General features: G+C 48.0%; 1 protein-coding gene across 2 annotated transcripts in view; it reads right to left on the bottom strand.

Moving 5' to 3' along the window:
- Positions 1-22734, bottom strand: part of MALT1 (MALT1 paracaspase) — a 68152-nt gene extending 45418 nt beyond the window's left edge. For both annotated transcript variants that reach the window (XM_083155262.1, XM_083155263.1), the window contains exons 1-5: positions 22448-22734; positions 8546-8712; positions 2642-2763; positions 963-1113; positions 348-523 (exon numbers count right to left, since the gene is read on the bottom strand). In XM_083155262.1, the coding sequence (XP_083011388.1) occupies positions 348-523; positions 963-1113; positions 2642-2763; positions 8546-8712; positions 22448-22599 (768 nt within the window). In that variant the 5' untranslated portion in view covers positions 22600-22734. The remainder of the gene's footprint in view (positions 1-347; positions 524-962; positions 1114-2641; positions 2764-8545; positions 8713-22447) is intronic.
- Between the last annotated feature and the right edge of the window lie 2482 nt (positions 22735-25216).

Here is a 25216-nt window from a genome sequence, read left to right as displayed (position 1 = left end):
CCAACGGGTACAGAAAGCCGACAATTGAAATACTGCCAACATCAAAATACCGACAATCAAATCACCGACAGGTACAAGACACTGACGAACCACAATGTCGACAGCCAAAATATTGACACAAACAATACTGAATACAGTTCTTCTTGATTTTTTTCACAAAAAAACACTTTACGACCCCAGTGGGCAAAGAGGGAGAATATAATATAGTGCGCTGAGCGCAGGATTTCAACTTTCGGTATTATGTAATCATCGGTATTTACACCCAACCGGTATAACAGTGTCAGCAAGTGGTTGCCGGTATTTCAATTGTCGGTAAATCAGACTGAACCCTATAAAAGTATACATACCGTGTACACTTTGCTTCTTGCATCCATCATGGCTATGTCATTTCTGTACCACTGGTACTGGGGGAGGGGCTTCCCGACAGCGGCACACTCCAAAATCAGTTTGTCCCCCGCCACTAGGTTTTGGCTTTGAGGTTGGTAACAGATTTGCAGCTTGTGGTCGGGTAACATAGACAGACCTAAATATGAAAAAAAAAGTACAAAAACAAAACAAAGTTTTTGGTATGTGCAGTCACACACTATAGACATTCCGCATATCATTTTAATCAGCAGAAGTTGCTTGTGTGTCCTATTTGCCAATAATACACTATTTAAAAAAATTAAAAAGGCACCCAGCACTACAGAGTCGAGCCATGGACGGGGAGGGGGGTGGGAGGTTTGAATAACTTAATCCCAAATAGGATTTAAACTATTGTACAGTTTCTTCAACGATATTGATCACATGTTGATTCATGTTGGTTCGGTAAGCAGAGAACCCCCCCCCCCACCACCACCACCAAATCCCCTCAGTACAAAGCAAGGGGATTCCCTAGCAGGAGAAATACTTTGATGGTTGGCGTCTACTTACCAGACAAAGGGCATTCAGAATGACTATCACACACCCATCGCGTCACTCACCGGCACAAGCCCCATGGCACTTGATGACATCCAGCTGTGCCCAGTTGCTGAAATCAAAGGACTGAACGTCGTTGACTCGGCAGATGTAGAACCCGGCGTCGTTCACATCCACAGGATTGAATGCCAGCTCCGATGAATTCCCGTAGGGCACCTGCAGGTCATGTCAGAAGCTGAGTATTGATCTGGCCTCAGCTGAGTCATAATAAGTTGCTTATTGGCACTGAACATTTCTTACCAGGAAAGTAACATTACGGCTCTCAGTTCCCTTACAGAGCTTTGAGTATGAGCGTATAACTCAGTTATTAACTGGAAATTGGTCATTTTCTAAATAGCCCTGATTGACGCGCCAGCAACTGTCCCGCCAATGAGAATGTGGGAACTCCCCGTAAGAGTAGACGCATCCTCCGCAAACTGACACTTCCGCATAATCTCAGAGTCGTTACCAGCAGCTGCTCTCACTGCTCACATTTCTAACGGCCTGAGAATCCCAGCGCTCAGTCCGTCCGCTCTGACTGTATTATCTGGGCAATGCCAGGCTAACAGGGCAGCGGATGCCCTACAGCTGCCACAGTATTTAGTGGGAAGGGGTCATACAAAAGGTCAACCATTATTGGTGATCGGTCAAAAGGTCGATACATGAAAAAAAGGTGGACATACATAAAGTCGACATAGCTTAAAAAAACAACCAGTCGCCATGAGTTTTTCACAATTTTTATTTCTGAAAACCGACCCGTTATAATAGTGCCCGTAGCGTGGCAAGCGCAGCGTGCCATGCGAGAGGACATGGTAGACTAAAAAGCACACACGTTGACCTTTTCCCATGTCAACCTTTTTCATGTCGATCTTTTGACCTAGTGCGCGTCAACCTTTTTACGGTCGGCCAATAGTGGTCGTCCTTTTGACTGTTGACCAAGAGACCCATACCCGTAATACGGGCATGACCAAACTATGGCCCTCCAGCTATTGTGAAACTACAAGTCCCATCAGGCCTTGCCACAGTTTTGCTATTAGGGAATGCTAACACTATGGCAAGGCATGCTGGGATGTGTGGTTTCACAACATGCCTGCCGTATTCGGTGCTTCTATTACAGTTGCTGAATGAAGAACCTCTTGAAGTACTGGACAGTCACTGTGCTACAGTAGATGCCTGCGGTTGGGCCGTAGCAGCATTGGCAAAAGGGCCTTCCGGTGTCTGCCGGCTTCCGTCACTAATAGGTATGCATCAGAGAGGGTAGCGATAAAACTCAACTTGGAATTAGCGAATCACTGCTGACTAGCAGAAAATCAGGGGTTAACGAATAGCGATGTGGGGGGAATGGTAAAGCTTCCACAAAGGATTCATTAATGATTAATGGTACAAGCTTGTGCTAGAGGGATAACAGTGGCCTCCAACATATTGCATAGATCTCAATAAAGAACGTCTAGTTTATGATAATAAGCTATTGTATGAAATCGAGGCTGACGATCTATTTCAATTGGGCCCAGACATTTCAACTCAGACGGTGGCAAATTGTAGGAAAAGACGGAAGACTCTGGGTGAGGACGGAGCAGCTATTGCAGCGGCTTAGATGGAAGGACTAATATGGTGATCCAGCAGGAGGAGTCACGCCTTTGCACTACGCCCAGCAACTCCACCCACTTCTAAATAAGGCCTCCAGTACGGAGTAAAGGGAAAGTACCTCTTTATCCATTTTGAACCACTGGTAATTCACAATGGGGTGCCCGGCCGCTATACAGCACAGCTTCACCATCTGCCCGGCCTGAACTGCTACTGACTCCGGCTGGAAAACTACTTTGATCCCTGGAAGAGATAAGAGTTCAGTTTATTTCTATTGTAGATTAACAATACAATGTTTGACAAAAGCTTAAACTATGCAGTTGTACTCAATTATACTAGAGTATAATTATTATGCTATATTTATATGGTGCCACAAGGGATCCGCATCGCCCAATTACAGAGTACACAAATGAATAAGCAAAACAGTGATTTACAGGTGACATAACCACAGCTGCATCAGCAGTCGGCACTGACATAAGTATCAGGGTGGCAGAACACAGTGACTTACTGGTGACTACAATAGAGGACAAAAACAGGGCACATAACCATAGCTGCATCAGCGGGCAGCACTGACATAAGTATCAGGGGGCAGAAAACAGTGACTTACAGGGGAATACAATAGAGGACAAGTACAGGGCACATAACCATAGCTGCATCAGCAGGAGGCACTGACATAAGTATCAGGGGGCAGAAAACAGTGACTTACAGGGGAATACAATAGAGGACAAGTACAGGGCACATAACCATAGCTGCATCAGCAGGGGACACTGACATAAGTATCAGGGTGGCAGAACACAGTGACTTACTGGTGACTACAATAGAGGACAAGAACAGGGCACATAACCATAGCTGCATCAGCGGGCAGCACTGACATAAGTATCAGGGGGCAGAAAACAGTGACTTACAGGGGAATACAATAGAGGACAAGTACAGGGCACATAACCACAGCTGCATCAGCAGGCGGCACTGACATAAGTATCAGGGGGCAGAACACAGTGACTAACAGGTGACTACAATAGAGGACAAGTACAGGGCACATAACCATAGCTGCATCAGCGAGCAGCACTGACATAAGTATTAGGGGGGCAGAAAACAGTGACTTACAGGGGAATACAATAGAGGAAAAGTACAGGGCACATAACCACAGCTGCATCAGCAGGGAACACTGACATAAGTATCAGGGGACAGAACATAGTGACTTACTGGTGACTACAATAGAGGACAAAAACAGGGCACATAACCATAGCTGCATCAGCGGGCAGCACTGACATAAGTATCAGGGGGCAGAAAACAGTGACTTACAGGGGAATACAATAGAGGACAAGTACAGGGCACATAACCATAGCTGCATCAGCGGGCAGCACTGACATAAGTATCAGGGGGCAGAAAACAGTGACTTACAGGGGGATACAATAGAGGACAAGCACAGGGCACGTAACCACAGCTGCATCAGCAGGCGGCACTGACATAAGTATCAGGGGGCAGAACACAGTGACTTACAGGTGACTACAATAGAGGACAAGTACAGGGCACATAACCACAGCTGCATCAGCAGGCGGCACTGACATACGTATCAGGGGGCAGAACACAGTGACTTACAGCTGAATACAATAGAAGACAAGTACAGGGCACATAACCATAGCTAACATCAGCAGGGAACACTGACATACTGTAAGTATCAGGGGGGCAGAACACAGTGAGTTACAGGTGACTACAATAGAGGACAAGTACAGGGGACATCACCACAGCTGCAACAGTAGGCAGCACTGACATAAGTATCAGGGTGGCAGAACACAGTGACTTACAGGTGACTACAATAGAGGACAAGTACAGGGCACATAACCACAGCTGCATCAGCAGACGGCACTGACATAAGTATCAGGGGGGCAGAACACAGTGACTTACAGGTGACTACAATAGAGGACAAGTACAGGGCACATAACCACAGCTGCATCAGCAGACGGCACTGAGATAAGCATAAGTGGGCAGAACACAGTGACTTACAGGTGACTACAATAGAGGACAAGTACAGGGCACATAACCACAGCTGCATCAGCAGGCGGCACTGACATAAGTATCAGGGGGCAGAACACAGTGACTTACAGGTGACTACAATAGAGAACAAGTACAGGGGACATAACCACAGCTGCATCAGCAGGTGGCACTGACATAAGTATCAGGGGACAGAACACAGTGACTTACAGGTGACTACAATAGAGAACAAGTACAGGGCACATAACCACAGCTGCATCAGCAGGTGGCACTGACATAAGTATCAGGGGGCAGAACACAGTGACTTACAGGTGACTACAATAGAGGACAAGTACAGGGCACATAACCATAGCTGCATCAGCAGGGGACACGGACATAAGTATCAGGATTTGGTGCCATCAAAGATTGTTTATGTAAGAGAAGGAAAAGCATGCAAGGGAGGAGGGCCCTGCTTGTGAGCTCTTACATTCTAAAGGGGAGGGGCAGACAGACAGGGGTGACACAGATGGGGTAGAAATGAGCAAGTAACAGTGGGTTAGGATGAGAGTTGGATGGGTCTTGGAGAAGAAGTGGGGTCTTGAGAGCCTGTTTGAAGTTTTGTAGAGAGGTTCAGCATCTGGGGGAGAGAGGTAGAGAGTTCCAGAGGTAGGGAGCAGCATGCGAAAAGTCTTGTCGAATAAGAGATACATTCAGCCAGTGCGGTCTATGGAGAGTGAATATATAATAAATCCTGTAAAAATGGCGGCTTCTGCGGTGTGCTTTCACTTTGAGCTGTGACAGTTTTTAGCCTACAATCTCTCCAGCCGGCCCAAGTCCCTATCTGCTCCTACCTCCAATCTCTGTTTCACAGCTCCCTCTCTCCACATCCATCAAGTTTGAAACAGATCAGTGTATATAGTGGGGGAGGGGGGGTGTTTATCTGATCCCTGGGCTCCGAAGATTCGTAACCCAGCAATCAGGTCTGAATCGAGCCTTATTGAAACAAAATCAGAGTGTGTGTGTGTGTGTGTGTGTATGTGTGTATAAGTGACATTGCCTGTGTTTTCTCTGTGGCTTCTGACCTGTAATCAGTGAAGCCTTTGAAGTACTGAGAGAGGGAAGGGCGCTGAGAGGATATGGGTGCAGCACCGATTTCAGGCAGAGACACCTTCCGCTGCTCGTTCCTCCAGATGTTGGATGTACAGAGACGCAGTACAGATTTCGACGCACACTAGTGTAAGTATATTGGAAAAGTATGGGGCATTCCTGGACAGCTAATGAGACACTGACAGTGCTGCACCCCCCCCCCCCCCCCATCCAACGAGCACCAGTGTGACAGCAGCACAGTATTATTCTGCATTGTTGTTGATGCTTAGATCCTTGGATTGGCTATTTACTAGCCTATCGGCTCTCAATGGAACCTTGCCTACAAATGCACATGTACTGTAGACCAAGAGTGTAGGGAGGGTGGAGCCGGCGGAGCGCAAGTTCCGGGTGCTGAAAAGTAGCAGGGCGCCTGGCACCACACTCGCTGCCCACCGGTTCACCCTCCGGATGCTGACCACTGTCTGCTGACATCATTACAGAGACCCTGCGCCCTGGCCGCCGCCGCCACAGAGAAGACACACACTGACAAACGCTAGAGGTGCAGGAGGACCTCTAGCGGCTGTCTCCTTTGTGGTGGGGGCCATCTTTGGAGGGACACGGTCTCTAATGCTTTCAGAGACTATGTGCCTCCGCAGCAGATGGCCAGTCAGCATCTGGCAGGGGGAAGGGTGGGCAATAGACACATTTATTTCCTCCTGGGTAACTCACATTTAGCTCCCCCTGGGCAACGAGCATGTAACCCCTATGGCAACGAGCATGTAATCCCCCCTGGCTACAAGCATAGAACTGCTGGTAACAAGCATGTAATCCCTTATGGCAATGGGCATGTAATGCCCCTTGGCAACCAGCATGTATACCCCCTTGACAACAAGCATGGAACCCCAGGCAATGAGCATTATGTGTAGGTAAGCGGCATTAGTGGGGGCATTATGTGTGTAAGCGGCATTAGTGGGGGCATTATGGGCCTGATTCAGACCGGTCGGTACTGCGTGCATTCGCACGCAGTACCGATGTTGTGCGTCTGCGCATGCGCAGGCGGGTATCTGTGCATGTGCAGGCGGAGAGGGGCGGGGGGCGCCAGCCTGCCCCATTACCTTATGGGAACACCCATCATTCCATGGGCGTTCCCATGAGAACGCTGGGCGTTCTCATGGTAATGAGCCAGTGACGCGGGTGTGGGGGGCGGGTAGCTGACAACACCGGATGTCAGCTGCCCGCCCATATCCACGCCAGCGTGCACGCATATATACGCAACTGAAAGTCACTTATATATGCGTGCACGCTAAACATCATTCGATGGTCGGTGAGCCTTGCCAGCCTTGCGAATCAACCTGAATAACCCCCTATATGTGTAAGCGGCACTAGTCGGGCATTATGTGTCTAAGCGGCACTAGTCGGGGCATTATGTGTGTAAGCGCCATTAGTGGGGGCATTATGTGTGTAAGCGGCACTAGTCAGGCATTATGTGTGTAAGCGGCACTAGTCGGGCATTATGTGTGTAAGCGGCACTAGTCGGGGCATTATGTGTGTAAGCGGCACTAGTCAGGCATTATGTGTGTAAGCGGCACTAGTCGGGGCATTATGTGTGTAAGCGGCACTAGTCAGGCATTATGTGTGTAAGCGGCACTAGTCGGGCATTATGTGTGTAAGCGGCACTAGTCGGGGCATTATGTGTGTAAGCGGCACTAGTCAGGCATTATGTGTGTAAGCGGCACTAGTCGGGGCATTATGTGTGTAAGCGGCACTAGTCGGGCATTATGTGAGTAAGGCAGCAGCACTAACGGGGGGCATTATATTTGTAAACACTAGTGGGGGTGTTATGTGTGTAAGGCAGTGGCACTACAAGGGGAGCATTATGGCCCTTGTTCAGATCTGATTGCACTACAAATTTGTTTAGAAAATGGGCAAAACCATGTGCACTGCAGGTGGGGCAGATGTAACATGTGCAGAGAGAGTTAAATTTGGGTGGAGTGTGTTTAAACTGAAATTTAAATTGCAGTGTAAAAATAATGCAGCCAGTATTTACCCTGCACAGAAACAAAATGCAGTGCACATGGTTTTGCCCATTTTCCAAACAAATTTGTACTGCGATCAGATCTGAATAAAGGCCAATATGTGTAAGCAGCACTACTGGGACCATTATGTGTGTAATAGCGCACTGCTGGGGGGCATTATATGTGTAAGCAACACTACAGGGGGCATTACAGTGAATTAAGGATTATGCTGTGTGTTATGTGCTATGGGCAATTACAGTGTATGGCATAAAGTTACTTAAGCAAGTTATAATGTGTAATGGGCATTACAGTGTGTGTGTGGGGCATAATGTGTAAGGAGCATTACTATAAGAAGGAAAGATGACTGGGTGGGGTGGGGGTGCCAAAAAATCCCGTTGCTCCAGGCACCATGTCGCCTAGCTACTCCTCTGCCGTGGACTTGGCAAAGCTTAAATACGCTGTGCCACTTTGGTCCTCCAGCTGTTGTGAAACTACACATCCCAGCATGCCTTGCCATAGTGTTAGCATTCCCTAATATCAAAACTGTGGCAAGGTATGATGGGACTTGTAGTTTCACAACAGCTGGAGGGCCATAGTTTGGACATGCCTGCTCTGCATGATAATGGGTGTGGATCATTAAGACAACAAGCATAAGGTTGACAGTCAATAGGTCGACACAGAGGAGGTCAACACAAGAAAAAGGATGACATGCAGTTTTCATGGGTTTTAAGTGTCTGTGCCGACATAGACACTGTATTAGTGTACCGCTGTACTCATCATGCTTCAGACATGGTGCCCGTCTATGCCCACTGGGATGGTAAAGTTTTTTTATTTTCCATGTCAACCTAATTAACACATACCCGCCACAATACCAATTTTTCTTTATTTTCGGCACAGAAATCCTTATTAGAGTGGTATTGATGCCGCATCAGCGTACAGTGTAATACTCTCACCTGGAGGGCGCAGGATGTGGATGGCATTAGACTGGCCAATGTTTTGCAGAAGGTCCGCCAGTTCCTTTGTGGTACATCCCTGGTCGCCCACTAATCTCAGTAAGCTGCGGGCAGGACTTCCTTCTGGTTCCATCACCTTCAGAGAACACTGATGAAGCTCCGTGTGGCTAGATGAGGAAGTACATATGAAACATATAACATCAGTAAGAGTGACAGGTGTAAGCCACCAATCAGCTGCCCTGACACATTGTACAGTGTATCAGTACCCAGGAGACACAGGTGTAGCTATATGTAACTAAAGATAACCATATGTAGTGATCATTCTAGCACCCTGCATCTTTCAAAACCAGTGCAGTTCCTCTTCCCTGCCTGGGGTGTTGCTCTCTGCTGTGATGCTTCTAGCACAATGTGGTCTGTATTTCAGCACTGATGCTAGAAGCACCACCCCAGGCAGGGAAGAGGAACTGCACGAATTTTGAAAGTTCAGTAAGAGTGACAGGTGTAAGTCACCGCTCAGCTGCCCTAACACGTTGGATATGTATCTGTACTCAGCAGACACGGCAATGCCTGACTACAGAAAACAAGTACAGTATCAAACAACGGTCTCTGATTTCTCAGCCAACAATGTGAAAGAGTTCATGTGTTAAAGCGGCCTTCCACCCCTTCCACTAAAAGCATTGTTTTCATTTTCCAGCCTCATTTCTGTGCCTTTCAGCTGTGTCGTTATAACAAGTACAGTATAGGAAACCAAGCTGCTCTATGGATACAGTTGTATCCTACACAGCTCATCCAAGAGGCTCACATACAAGCATAGTCAGAAAGCGTGGATGGAAAGCACAGATATAAAGCAATGTATTTAGTACAAGTTGTAGGAATGCATCTAGAAGTCAATAAATAGATAAATGTCATGTTATTTGAAGGTTGAGTGGACAAACCCTCTATGATTTACCAAGAATCACACTTCCCAACAATAGGTCGATATCATCCCAAACTGTGGTGTTGATGTACTGTATGAAGCAGTAATAAAGGGAGGAGAAGTGATGAAGTGATAAAGTGCCTAGTACTTTACCACCGGCCAATCAGCTCCTGGCTGTCCCTTTTAAAACCCAGCCTGTAACTTAACAGTCAGGAGCTGATTGGCCGGTGATAAAGTACCAGGCACTTTATCACTTCTCCTCCCTTATCACTACTATATACATCTATCTCTGTGTCTTTATAAACTCTGACAAAATCGGGACAGTTAGGAGGAACACTGAGGTAAATTTATGATGAGAGTTCTATTTATTTATTACCAGTTTCTTATATAGCGCACACATATTCTGCAGCGCTGTATAGAGAATATTTGAACAACCACATCAGTCCCTGCCCCAGTGGAGCTTACATTCTATATTCCCTACCACATGTACACGCACACACAGACATTCTATGGTTAATTTAGTTTGGAGCTAATTAACCTACCAGTATATTTTTGGATTGTGGGAGGAAACCGGAGTACCCGGAGGAAACCCATGCAAGTACGGGGAGAATATACAAACTCTGCACAGTTAGGGCCATGGTGGGTATGAAACCCATGACCTCAGTACTGTGAGGCAGTAATGCTAACCATTACACCGTCCAGGAAGATGTATTGTTGCTATGGGCAACCAATCTATTATATTCTGGAAGGTGCTAAATAAATCAGAAGTAGATTCTGATTGGTTGCTATAAGCAACATCCCATCTTGAATAGAACACCCATCTTAGTACATTTCCCTCACAATATCTTGGTATTCTGTGTAGAAGTTTGAGGGGGGAAAAAAAAATTTGTTCAGGTTTTGGAATAAGGCTGTAAGATAAGAAAATGTGGAAAAAAAGTGAAGCGCTGTGAATACTTTCCGGCTGCACTGTATTTGCTATAATGGATCTAGTAACCAACCTAAACGGATGACCAACTCCAACCCCACTTTTATTTTGGCTGCACAAAGACAATAATTTCCAATGCAGAAATACAGTAGAATGTTGCATAGAAGTATCCAGGCTTTCCATCCAATTGCTGCAATAAATGTGACAACATTGTAGCCCCATTGCCACACCCAGAAGCCTAAAACCCGTTAGATACACACTAGAGCAGGCATGTCCAAACTATGGCCCTCCAGCTGTTGTGAAACTACAAGTCCCATCATGCCTTGCCACAGTTTTGCTATTAGGGAATGCTAAAACTATGGCAAAGCATGCTGGGATGTGTAGTTTCACAACAGCTGGAGGGCCACAGTTTGGACATGCCTGCACTAGAGGGTTTATCCCAGTGGCGTAACTAAGTTTTGGGCGCCCCCCGCCGTTAGGGGGGGGGGCGCCCCCCCCCAGCCGCCGCCCCGCCAAGCACCCCCAATCCCCCACCGCCCATGCAAAACCCCCCAATCCCCTGCAGCCTTACCTATCGCGCTGGTCCCGGCGGCTCCGTTCTTCTTCTGCTGAGGACCACCACAAAATGGCCGCCCCCATACAGCAGACAGTTTCAGAGAACTGTGTGCTATATGGGGGCGGCCATTTTGTGGTGGTCCTCAGCAGAAGAACGGAGCCGCCGGGACCAGTGAGATAGGTAAGTCTGCGGGGGATTGGGTGGGGGTGTAACTATAGCACCGCAGCCCCCGGCGCCCCCACATGCACAGCGCCCCCCCGCGCGGTGGCGGGGGCTGCGGTGCTATAGTTACACCGCTGGTTTATCCAACCAACCGTAAAATATAGAATGCGGCAGTGGTTAGTAAGCGCAGTCTTTAAGGCCCCCTTACAGTCCATGTTTTAAGGCTTCTTATGCTAAACACACAGGTGATTTAGGGGTCTGTTTACTAAGCCTTGGAGAGAGAGATAAAATGAAGAGTGATAAATTACCAACCAGCTCCTGACATTTTTCAAACACAGCCTGGAACATGGCAGTTAGAAGCGGATTGGGCAATACTTTATCTCTTTCCACTTTATCTCTCAGTGTTCATTCTAGCACATGCCATCTTTGAAAACCCATGCAGTTCCTGTTCCCTGCCTGGGGTGTCGCTGTCTGCTGTGGTGTTTCTAGCACAGGTCTGGTTTGCATATCAGTGCTTATATACAGACCACACTGTGCTAGAAGCACTACAGCAGACATCGTCACCCCAGGCAGGGAAGAGGAACTGCATGGGTTTTCAAAGATGGCGGGTGCTAGAATGAACACTATCTCTCCAAGACTTAAATAGTACATAGACTCCGTAATTAGTACCTCAGTCAGTTTATTTATACCATCTGTGTGTGGCACCCCGTTGGATAACGTTGGTGCACTGGTGTTGGACCCAGGCCCTTCTGTGGAGCCCCCGAGCGGAGGTAGGAGACATCTGCATTCTGAGGAGAGGTTTTATACAGTAGATTGCACCCTGGCAGGATACACCAGCTAGCATACAGTATATTACAGTGTACTACAGAGCGAAAGCACCAAGTACATCATGTTAGCCACAGACAGATAACAGAGCGTATGTTCACTTCAGTTTCCCCTTATAAAGGCAGGAGACTTGCCCAGAAACATTATTTCCCAACATAATGATATGTGCCACCATGCTGAGAATTGCAAGTGCACCCCCCCCCCCCCGCCCCCCTTCGAGGATGCGGACGGAGCCTCACGTACTCAAGGGGATAAATTACACCTTTTCCCTGAGAGCCGTGACTGCAAGTATTTGATCAGCAGAGGAGGGGGTGCGAGGTTGTCCAGAGTCAAGTGTGAAACTTTCCAGGAACGATTTTCAGAAGACTTCTGGGTTAACAAATTATTTATTTACAATTTCTTATATGATGGATATCCTTAAACCCTTAGGGTGCCTTGAGAACTGGGTTTGGGAAAAACTGGGATGGGGATATATTGGCCAAACAGACCTAAGATGCTTGAACAACTGACACAATATTATATTTATATTTATCTTCACAATCCAGAATATTGCCATTTTTTTTCTTTCACTGGCATTAGGTGATATATAAATTAGTATTTATACTAAATACACTTCACGGTATACATTTAGAGGTGCTACAGTAGGGACACCACAATTGTGAACCCCCAGGTGATCCCCCCCCCCCCCCCCCCAATCATTGGCCCTTATTCAGATCTGTTTGCAGTACAAATCTGTTCTCGAAATGGGCAAAAGCATGTGCACTACTGGTGGGGCAGATGTAACATGTGCAGAGAATTAGATTTGGGTGGGGTGTGTTGAAACTGAAATCTAAATTGCAGTGTAAAAATAATTCAGCCAGTATTTCCCCTGCACAGAAACAAAATAACTCACACAAATCTAACTCTCTATGGGCGGGATGTATTAATATACATTGCCGCCCTTCGACTGACAGCCACCGCGATGCTGCCGCATATGTACTAACATATGCGGCTAGCATCGGGGTGCGGTGACGGAGACCTCCGCGATACCTTTGATGTGGTCTGCGGGGGTCTCCGTCACCTCCCGGCGGCTGCCAGTGTCCCCCTGCGTCTCCTCCTCCGCCCTGCAGCCGGATGTCCTCCCGGCTGTGACACCTGCTGGGGGAGGAGGACGGGAGGGGGGGGCCCGCGGACGTCGGGGCGGCGATAGAAGCCCATAGGCTTCTATAGGGTATCGCCACCCTCTGGGTGGCGATACCCTGCCAGGCAAAAACGGGGCGGACGGGTAATGGTAAATAGGAAAATGTGGTAAAACCCCCGTTTTACCGCATTTTCCCTTTAGTACATCCCGCCCTATATATGTTACATCTGCCCCACCTGCAGTGCACATGGTTTTGCCCATTTTGAGAACAAATTTGAACTGTGATCAGATCTGAAGAAGGGCCATTGTCCCAACTGCAAAGGAGGCGCTACGTTTTGAATCCATGAAAATGTAAAGCCCTGTATGTGTTTACTCCCAACAAATAATCAGAAAGTGTAAAAGGTCTCACTGACCACTAGAGATGGCTGTGTTATCACTCACCACACACGCCTGAATAATCTGATCTCTGCATAGGAAACATGACTATTAAGGTGCGTACACATGGGGCGATATATCGCCGAGTGATATATCGCTCAGTGTCTCCTTTTCATCAGCGACCAGAGATGGACGCTGATGAGAAGGAACCTCTGCCGGGGGAGCCGCAGAGGGAATCAGCTGGTCCAGCGATTAAAATGGGGCTGAATACGGGAGCGCGCGGGGCACACTCCCATCACTGGCAATATGGTCGCCAGCGACCATATTGCCAGCGATTTCAGCCCATATCGCTGCTGTGTGTACTACTTTTACTTCCAACAGAAATCATTTTAAATGAATGGTTTTTTTTTGCGATTCAGTCTCCAATTACCAGCAGTAATCATCTCCAGTTACAATATGCACCATGCTGAATGTTCCATTTATGAGACAATTCAACATTTATACATCGATATATTGTTTAGGAAATATTTTCACTGACTCAGAATAGTCATGCAGCAGAATTTGGTGTGTTTCTGGTGTCCGTGATATACAGCTCTGCCTTCCTATCACCCACTGCCTCTCCCTGTCACCCACTTAATTGCTCTGTCACCCTCTCCTTCTCACCCTCTGACTTTCTCTGTTGAATTTGTCTACCATTCATCCTCTGCCTCTCCCTGTCACCCTCTGCCTTGCCCTGTCACCCTCTGCCTTGCCCTGTCTCCCACCACCTTCCCCTATCACACTCTGCCTTCCTATCACCCACTGCCTCTCCCTGTCACCCACCTAATTCCTATGTCACCCTCTCCTTCTCTCCCTCTGCCTATGCCTGTTGTTGCCCTCTGACTTTCTCTGTTGTATTTGTCTACCATTCGTCGTCTTCCTCTCCCTGTCACCCTCTGCTTTCCTCAATTGCCCTCTGCCTCTCCGTGTCACCACATATCTCCCCAGCAGCCCGCTGACTCTCCCTGGGTGAGATTCTCTATCACAGAAATGTGGTAAAAACCCCGTTATCGGGGTTTTTTCCGCATTTCTGTATTCTCTAACCTCCCTCCGCAGTGTCACCGCTGCGAAGGGAATCGCCAGCAAAAGCTGGCGGTTCCCTGCAGAAGCCTATGGGCTTCTTACCGCAGCGGTGTGTGAGGGATCCCGTCACGGATCCCTCCCAGCATGCCCTGCGGCCGGCGCGTCAGTCTGGGCATGCGCAGACGGACTCCCGGGTCATAGACCCGGAAGTCCAGCAACGGCGCCGCATCGCAAGGGACAGCTCTTACCGCAAGAGCTGTCCCTTGCGTTAATGACCGCATATTTTAGAGAATATGCGGTCATTAGAAATGAGTGGAAGGCGAATAGGGCTGCGGATTTTAGAGAACCCCGCCCCCTGTCACCTTCTGCCTCCTCAGTCACACACTGCCTTCTCTGCAACCCTCTGCCTAGCCTCTCCCTTGTGGTAACTTTGTGCACTACCAGCGTACTATGAACCTGGTATGAAACAGAGGTGGGCGGTCCAAAACCAATCTTTGCACCTCGGCCCACCACTCACAAGTTCCAGCACTGGTGTATATATAAATGCATAAAATGGTCGAGATTATATATATATATATATATATATATATATATATATATATATATATATATCTCGACCATTTTATGTGTAAGAGAGTCCTGATTATACGCTTAATCAAAAGCATTATTTACTGTTGAGTTATTTAAACTAAAAAAGTGCTTTCGGTTTTCAACCCTGTCCAATCCACCCTACCATCATACAGGCAACTTCACACTGTGAAGATAGATCGTCCTTGTACATCAAGTAGCGTATGGAGGTGAACCAACTATCGGAGAGACAGCTCCTCCCCTGTCTGCTGCACATGTAGTGTACAGCCAGCATTACTTCCTATATAGTGGTGGCTCCCACCTTTTGACTCCAGGGGGGCTGCAAGTGTGCATAGGTGCGATTTGGCATCCAATCACACAAAAAATAATTTCGGGGACTGCATCAGCTGCAGCCTCTAGGAGCGAGGCAAGGCTTGTCAGTTTGGATTGGCAGCCCCTGGAGAAGAGATTTCACTCCTCCCTGGGACTGCCAGTCCAGCATGAGATTAGTAGAAGAAGCCTATTTAATGTGAAGCCAGTGCGCGCACTGCGGCTCACCAGGGGTGGCGCTTGTCACAGGGGAATCTGCTGCCCGGGAGCCATGAACCATTGATATTTGATACTTATTGCTTCCAGCATAATGTCAGCACACTGACAGCAAAACAATAAACCTGTAGCTATATAGTGGTTTTCTTACTTGGTGTAAAAACTTTAGCCAACCAAAATAGCGATGGGTGACAGGCCTCTAAAATGTGTTCACACGGACATTGTATTCCCGCACAAATGTCATTAGAACGTGTTCGAAAGGGTTTGTTGTCACCCGTTAATTCCCCTTCCTCTAGTAGCTTGTGTAAAGGGGTGTCCACACGGTGCCGCTGCCTTGCGATCAGATCCCGATTCGATCAATCTAAGGGGTACAGTCAGACATGATTGCTCAGGTGCGAATTCGCCCCCATTCCCGATGGTGGGGTTTTGCGCAAATATACGCATGTGCAAACCCCGGGAGCGAACGCCTTTGGCGAGTTTCAGACTGGCCGGGGCATTGGCTCAATGGTGGGTGGGAAGGGGGCGGAAGCAGGGCACTTTATGGGCACCCCCACAAAAACGGTCAACCTTAAGCTTGTGTCGACCTACTGTCAGTGTTAACCTAGGGTATGTTGACTACTCTTAGGTGTCGACGTCTATACCGAGCGAGCAGGTGAACACCGTCCTGTCGAACACAGCCCCCCCCCCCCCGCCCTGCTGTACAAATCCCCGCGCAGGGCTGCAAACGGATGTCTATGGGCACACATCAGTTCACTAGCACCAGCAAAGATGAAAGGATTTCTCCTCCTCTACCTGATGCTCGCAGCCACCGCGTGACCCAGGTGGAGTCACCCGTTGGCCGCTTGTATTTCAGCAAAATTGGGGCGGGCGACATCAACATGCGTCCACCCCGAGTCGTCTATTTAAAGGGGCCCGATCATAGTTTCTATGAGTGCACCCACCGTTTTTTTGTGGACACGTCCGTGAAACTCTAGTGGTCCATCCAGGAACGCCCCCTGCCTGTCACTCAAGCTGCAAGCGCCTCGGAGAAGGGAAAACTTGTCAAATGCGTTTGCTGCGGGGGCCCTGAACATGCGCAAAGGACTGACATCGGCCAGCAGGTGTGAATCGGCCCCTAAATCCACTGGTTACAGGAGTTAAACGAATGCCTTGATATAGGAGAGCACATACAAACTCCACACAAGAACTGAGGTGCTCAAAATAATGGATTGGAAAACGTAGTGAGCCACTCCCTCATATGCCACGCTGCAAAAGAGTCCAGAAGAATTTCGCTTGGACCGGCTTCCATTCGCATGATTTGCTGTCATATGTGTTCAAATGTTGCTATGTGTATTATTTCGCACTGAAACCTAGTAAAAGGTCATTTAACCTAATTAACCTATTACTACATAACTAAAGTGTGCCCCATAACAGAATTATATGCCAGGATGTAATGCCATCAAGTTCGGCGGCAGTCTGTGGAAATTGTGCCACAGACTCTGCAGTGGTCATCTGACGCTGCACACCAAAAGACGCTGCTTTGCTTCACCAATCCCTGGCCTAGCAGCGGTCTTCTGACTTGATCCACCAATCGTGTACTACAGGGGAGGATATAAGGACTGCTCAGACAAGCTGCTGATGCATTAAACAACGTTGTTATTAGAGTTAAGTCTCCTGGCTCCAGACCTCTGAGGCTTGCTGTCTAACGGCATTCCTGTTTCCTCCACCTGCGTCTGAGTTATGGAACTTCTGATATCAGCTTGTACCGGAGTCTTAGCAGTACCAGCACGCAGTGACGTGCGGTGAGGTTAGTGTCAGGTGAGGCAAAAAAAAAATAGGGTGGGCACATGTGTCAAATGCACACATACATAGTTAATATATTTGCTGTTCACTGTTATGTGAACAGACCACATATAAGCTAACAGATATATATATATATATATATATATATATATATAATATTATATATACACACTCAGGGCCATCTTAAGAGCATTAGGGGCCCCCGGGCAAAGCAGTGCAGTGGGGCCCCTAACATTATATATATATATATATATATATATATATATATATATATATATATATCCACGTAACCCCGTCCTCAGGATATTAGCCTTAACAAGAAATGTGCATCACAAGTACCCTATCCACACAGAAATATATATACATTTATTACCAGCAGGGATGTAACTAAAACTTCACAGGCCCCATAGGAAAATATTAAAAAGGGCCCCCCTGCTACAATGCCCCATAAGGGAGCAACAGAGAGAATGAGGGGAGTGTGAGAGTGTAGGTGTCATGTAAAGAGAGATGGGTTGTCAGGTAGAAAAATGAGAGGGACAGTGTCAGGAAGAGAGCCAGTGTCAGAGAGAAGGAGAGAGACAGAGTGAGGGAAAGACAGTGTCAGTAAAAGAGGTAGAGACAGTGTCAGAGAGGGTAAGAGAGAGACAATGTCAGTCAGGTAAAGAGAGAGTGCATCAGAGCGAAGGAGAAAGTGTCAGGAACAGAAAGGGAGAGACAGCATGAGAGGGAGAGAGGCAGAGAAAGGGTCAAAGAGAGAGGGGGGCAGACAGTGTCACACAGCACTAAGCAAAAATATGTTTACATAAAATGTTTGATTAAAGGTGAAATACTGTTAAAATGCCCATTTCCCTCAATACATCTGCTCCAAATAATAACAGCACCCCCTACCCCCAGACTGTCGCTCGCTGTTAACATCACCAAAACACCCCCCCCCCCCCCCTTCACGTTCAGACAGAAAGCCACCACTACCAATCACACAACCATCTCTCTCTTCCCCTCTTTCTTACCTGTCCCAAATCAGCTCACCTGGGCAGCACCGCATCTTATGTTGATGGACCTCTCTCCAAATGTGGCACATCAAGTGCAGCTCACTGTGACAGTGTACTTGGGGCACAGGGGGGGGGGCGCACAGCACAGGTAATAGTGAGAATTTATGCAGCAGACCAACTGTAGTGGAAACCATGAGCCTGGCATGGCCGACAGGGTTATTATTTAATAGAGCCTATCAGCAGTGAGCCCGGCACGTATTTGCTCTGCTGCAAATACGCTTCTGCACATCTGTGCTATCAGGGGGATCTGCGGCCATTGCAGGCAGACTAATGAGGGTGCAGGGGAACCGGTGCGACTGTTTACCAGTCCGATTTCCCCCCCCCCCCCCCCATGTTGGACGCCAGAGCCTGCCTCTGATCACTGAAAGTCCGGCACCCGACCGTCCGGTTTTCAGTAGTGCGCAAGGCAGGGAGCGGGGCCATACTGAAATGCTGCAGCAGCAAGAGGAGGGAGGGGAGCTGGGCGCAGGACAGCGGGTGGAGCGGAGGATGAAGGTGAGCCTGACATGCGTAAGCCGGGGCTCCAGCAGCGGCGGGCGGAGAAAGGGGAGCCAGGCCACCCAGCAGGTCCGCGGCAGCGGGAGGAGGAGGTGAGTCAGGCCTCCCTGAAATGCCAATGCCGGGGCTCCACTGATGGCGGGAGGAGGAACGGGAGCCAAGCCTTCTAGTGGGGTCTCGGGGGACAGTGCAGCCAACACAGCTTTACATGACAGCGGACATAGGCTGTCCTATCACATCTGCCTCAGTGACAGGGTCGTGCATCCCTGTCACTGAGGCAGATGTGTAGATGCCGCTTTCACATTGATTTTTAATGGGCTTTTCAGATGCTTTTCTCCCCGCGGCTAAACCCCCCCCCCCCTGCTGCTGACATTTTTCAATTGTCAGCGGGAGGCACAGCTCCCATTGCCTCCTACACTCTCCCATTGTCCTACCTCATAAATAATAAAAAGAATTAAGATATTTATAGCGCAGTATATGTGTTATAAATATTTTTGTACATTTTTTTAATCATTTATGACAGGGGAGGCACTGCCTCCCCTGACTGCACGTCCCTGCCAGCACGCCCTCAAGAGGTAGAAGAGTCGCCCATTTCAACAATCGCGTGGTTTGCTAGCTGGTGGATCAAACTGTACGTACTAGCTAGCCATGGGCTTGACTCTGAGTTGTACTCTAAAGCCTACGTTGTGACACCATTTCAGCCTACGGAATTACTGACCAGTAAAGAATACTGGAGCCATTGCAAGGTACACCTATGCAGCATTGAAGCAGGAAGCAGGAAGCAGGAAACAGGAACTAGGAATACCAATTCCGCAAGTGAGTCTATGGTCAAACAGACAGGGGGCAGTAGCTGCACGAACATCGGCACTGTGTACACCAGGCCTGTCCAAACTATGGCACTCCAGCTGTTGTGAAACTACAAGTTCCATCATGCCTTGCAACAGTCTTAGGGAATGCTAACACTATGGCAAGGCATGCTGGGATGTGTAGTTTCACAAAAGCTGGAGGGTCATAGTTTGGACAATTAAATGTTGCTGCAGTACTGTAAAGTCCAGCAATGGTAACATTACATGTAGACCACTCAGCAACAGCTCAGTCCTATACTGTAAGTTTTATAGTTATACTAAGTTTCCTGTAACGGTCAAAATACCGACACGTTCAAAATGCAAGCACACCGCTCTGCCCAGCGATGTGCCGCTGAGCAATCTGTCAGAGCCAGTGTTCTCCAGGAGATTCCAGTTTTGGATCCTAGCAGTGCACACACCTTTTCATTGGTTGCTGATATTGAATACATTTACAGAGCACCAGCTTACTTTGAGCCAAATAAACAAATGTTCTGAGGAACCCTCATTGGTGGATTTCCGTCAATAAACTTGGAACTACCTGTATCGGATCATTGTCTCAAAACTTTAACGATGACCTACATCTTTGACAAATCATATATAAATCGCTCAATTGATTTGCCGTTCTTACTGCCCCTGATGAAGTCATTGAAATGACGAAACGCGTTGGACCTTGTACGCCTACTTGGTGATTGTAACCATCAAACATCTGAAAGAATTTCATCGGTACTCTTTACCTAGAAGGGCGCCCACGATTTTGATCGTGGGCATCGTTCGGGGAAAAAAATCGCGTCGGTCGCATCGGATGCGACCAAAAAATCGCATGCGATGCGACCGACGCGATGACCGCGATTTCCCATAGGGAACAATGTTAAATGTCCCAATTGACCCGATTTTCCTGTTCAATGTCCCAATTGACCCGATTTTCCATAGGGAACAATGTTAAATGGCCCACAGAGGCCAAATAGGCACCCTGAAGTGTGAAATGGGCCCCCCAATTGTTAACACCACCCCACGATCAACGTCAACCCAAAGCGTGGCGAGCGCAGCGAGCCCGCGAGGGGCTGCGGTACGCGTCCTACGACCTTTTCATACCCCCACTATCCACGTCGGCGTGGAGTTGAGAATAGAAAGTGTGGCGAGCGCAGCGAGGGGACGTGGACAGCTGTGAAGCCCGCGAGGGGACGCGTATACCTGTGAAGTGTCCGCGTCCGCTCGCCACGCTTCGGGCTCGGTGGCTCGCTGCGCTCGCCACACTTTCTATTCTCAACTCCACGCCGACGTGGATAGTGGGGGTATGAAAAGGTCGTAGGACGCGTACCGCCGCCCCTCGCGGGCTCGCTGCGCTCGCCACGCTTCGGGTTGACGTTGACCGTGGGGTGGCGTTAACAATTGGGGGGGCCATTTCATACTTCAGGGTGCCTATTTGGCCTCTGTGGGCCATTTAACATTGTTCCCTATGGAAAATCGGGTCAGTTGGGACATTGAACAGGAAAATCGGGTCAATTGGGACATTTAACATTGTTCCCTATGGGAAATCGCAGTCATCGCGTCGGTCGCATCGCATGCGATTTTTTTAGTACATGCGATGCCCGCAATGGGCGCCCTTCTAGGTAAAGAGTACCATTTCATCTGATGCTGTACTGAATTTTATTAGCAATTGTATATACAATGTTGTGCCCGTAGGTGTTTTTATTAAACACTCTTCGTATATATTTGTTCATTTATTCTTAGCGCCCTCTGAACCCTTCTTTCTTTTCATTTCTAAAACATTGGGTCCTACCTAACAGGGACCCCTCAGAGGTGCTGCTCCATATACACTGAGCGCAGATTGGGGTACTATAGATCTCAAAACACATCTAGCCTGCTTAGATTGCAATTGCATGCACTGTCTATCTTTGCGTGCGGTTGCGACGCACTGGACCGCGCAGCACCATCGCTATTGGGTGTACAGAGAGATCCATGCTACATTTCTTAGCGGTCTAGTCATATCGCTTAGAAATAGGGCATAAGATGTCCCGTGTGTAGGCCGCTTAAGCATCCTTTAAGTCCGGGGTTCTCAAAGTCGGTCCTCAGGACCCCACACAGTTCATTTTTTCCAGGTGCACGGGTGCATTCATTACTCATTGACGCATTTTAAAAGATCCGCAGGTGGAGCTAATTATTTCACTTGTGATTCTGTGAGACTGGCAAAACATTATGGAAGTACATTAGGCATTGACAACATGCACTGTGTGGGGTCATGAGGACCGACTTTGAGAACCTGTGCTTTAAGTTAAGTTACACTAAGCAGCCTGTAAGAAATATATAGTATTCTGTACATTATATACAGTTATAATAAGTATCCTGCAAGTTATATATAGTTATACTAAGTATCCTGTAAGGTATATACAGTTATAATAAGTATCCTATAAGTTATATATAGTTATACTAAGTATCCTGTAAGGTATATACAGTTATAATAAGTATCCTATAAGTTATATATAGTTATACTAAGTATCCTGTAAATGATATATATGTATCCTGTAAGCATCTCTGCAGACAGACAGAGAGGATGGGGTGCAGCAGCTCCTCACCGCATACACCACCCTGCACATCCGTCCGTGTCACTCCCAACAGCGATCACTCGTCACCAGCAGGAATTAGGGCACCAGTGTGCCTGGCAAGCAGTCAGTACCTTAATTTGAAGCGGCTGTTCCTGGCAATGACCCCAGCCAGTCTCCTCCATCCCCTGTCACTGGTCTGGTCCAGCAGCTCACACACTCCCTGAAGCACAGGCTCATGCAGCAAGTTGATATTAAGGGAATAAAAGTGCTGAGAGTCCGACATCCCTGCAGCAAAGGCTCAGTAGCTGCCTGGTGGTGTAACTATTATTTCCTGCTGTCCTTCCTGCTTACTCCACCAGCTCTACACGCTGCAAGGGGCTGTCTGCTGTGCTGCCATCTAGTGGGGGCTGGGGGGTACTGGCAGAGACAACTGAAAGTGAAACCAAACCAGCTCGTGTCGTGTGTCCCTTTAAATGCTGCAGAAAGTTTTAGGGAAATCCCTTTGACGCCCAGTATGAGGTCATTGCGAGTTTCCTCGTCATTCCATTGCTGCAATATCCAGGTCATCTGCATTGTGCACACAGTATTCGATCTCTTGATGGGTATTATGGGGTAGTAGGCAGCTCCCCCCAACCTGCTGGCTCCAGTTGACAGATCTACAGTGTCTAGATAGACAGTCAATAGTAGGGTTACCACCCCTCCGGGGTTACTCCAGACAGTCCGATGATTAAGTCCGGTGTCCGGGAGGGTGGCATTCCCAGGCTATACAATGCACAGAAACAGGCAGAATCGGCAGCCACGCTGGGAAAGATAGGCTAGCCAGCCATCCCAGCCCAACAAGAAGGGTCACGGCGGCTATTTGAAATCTCACACCGCCTTGGGAGCCAATCGGAGTATGTGGTGTGGCAGCCAATCGGAAGTAACAGTGGTTGCTCCTGATTTGCTTGACACACCACGAGCTGGTGCAAGATTTGAAATAGCGCGCCTGCTCAGCCGGGCTGCGATTGTCTGACTGCCTAAACTCATCCTTGGCAATGAACATTTTACTCCCCTGTGGCAACAAGCATGCAATCCCGCTTGACATCAAGCATGAAGGCCCTGGTAATTAACATGTAGGTAAGCGGCACTTATGTGGCAAAATATGTAATAACCATTATGGTGTGTGGTATAATATGTAATGGGCATAATGTATAATGGGTATCACGGTGTGTGGCATAATGTGTAATGGGCATCACAATGTGTAGCATATTATGTAATGAGCATCACAGTGTGTGGCATAATGTGTAACGGCATCACAGGGTGTGGCATATTGTGTAATGGGCATCACAGTGTGTGGCATAATGTGTAATGGGTATTACAGTGTGCAAAATCAGGAAAAGAATTGCAAAGTTTAAAAAAAACACATAAGAAGGTGGGTCAAGGGGCGAGGCTGGGCCGGACCAAGGGGTTTGCCCCTGTTTACTTATTACAGGTCGATCTTCTGGGGTAGACCTTTTGACATCTATCTAATAATGCTGCTTTCAGACCGCATAACTGGCTTTGACCCTGTATTTGAAAACGTTTCCAAAAACGGGTCTGCCAGGTAAACCGCTTTTTCGACACTGGCAGACCCGTTTTTGGAATCTTTCCAAATACAGGATCAAAGCCACTGCGGTCTTCAGCAGAGCCCCCCGGTTAACATTCTTCTCACACACACACACACACACACACCCTATCCCCCCACCCCCCCCCCCCCCCCACCCCAGGGTTAATATCCCCCCCCCCCCCCCCCCTAGGGCTAACAACCCCCCCCCCCCCCAATGTGTTTAAGAAACCCCCCTCCCCCCTTGTTTTTTCAAACAGGTTTTCCTATGGGGCAGCCATTTTCCGAAAGTCACTTTTTTTTTTAGAAGCGCATCTGTCTACAGTACTGCCGGGATCTGCAACACAGGAGGTACCGGTTGCACGGAGGGGGGTGTTTCCTTAAACCCATGGGGGGGGGGGCCCAGGGGGTGAAGTGCATATGAATATTTAATATGAGAACTCATTAAATATTCACTGCGCTGGGTCCGCTCATTGGCTGGGTCCTCAATACTGTTTCAGACCCGATTTTGATGCCAAAATACCGGGTCTGAAACGAGTAGGACCCTCCATTTTAACCATTTTACAAAAACGGCTTTTAAAGTGGTCCTGCACCTTTCAGACCACACAGATTACCGTTTTAAAACGGCAAAATAACGGTTTTTAAGTGCGGTCTGAAAGGGGCATAATAATCCACACCCCTGCTGAGTCCAAGTCTCAATGTCTAGAGCAGGGATGGGGAACAGTAGTGCCACAGCAGCACCAATCATTTACATCCATAGGGGATACCGGGGGAATTGGGCCACACTGAGCAAGGATAAATCTTTATCCTTTTTTATTACACTGTCTGTGTTATATGTTTTCACGTGTTTGTCAATATTTTGCCTCCTTGTCTTTTAATAAAAATTTAATAAAGGCTATATTTTAATAAACTCTGCAATCTGAGGTGCACCACACAGAGACATTTCTCTTCTTTCTTTTTGAATTATGCTCTTCTCCATGTCCAGTGGTAGCACACCCTCCTGAAATTAATAAAGTGGAAACACCCACCATAACTGTACTGAGGGTCCGTCTACACCATTATTTAGAAATTTTTGTACAGATCCAGTGCGACTGACCTCCTACGATACCCCCATCCCTGTCTTTCAGGGATGGGGAACCTTCGGCCCTCCAGCTGTTGTTGAACTACACATATCAGCATGCCTATGGGTTTGCTATTAGGCCATGCTAAAACTGTTGCAGGTCATGCTGGGACATGTAGTTCAATAACAGCTGGAGGACCGAAGGTTCCCCATCCCTGCTCTGGAGCATATACATCACACTGATCTTACTGTACGGTT

Source organism: Crinia signifera, chromosome 1 (assembly GCF_055691185.1).
Source record: "Crinia signifera chromosome 1, ASM5569118v1, whole genome shotgun sequence".
Taxonomy (NCBI): Eukaryota; Metazoa; Chordata; class Amphibia; order Anura; family Myobatrachidae; genus Crinia; species Crinia signifera.
This window is presented reverse-complemented; position numbering and strand designations above follow the sequence as displayed.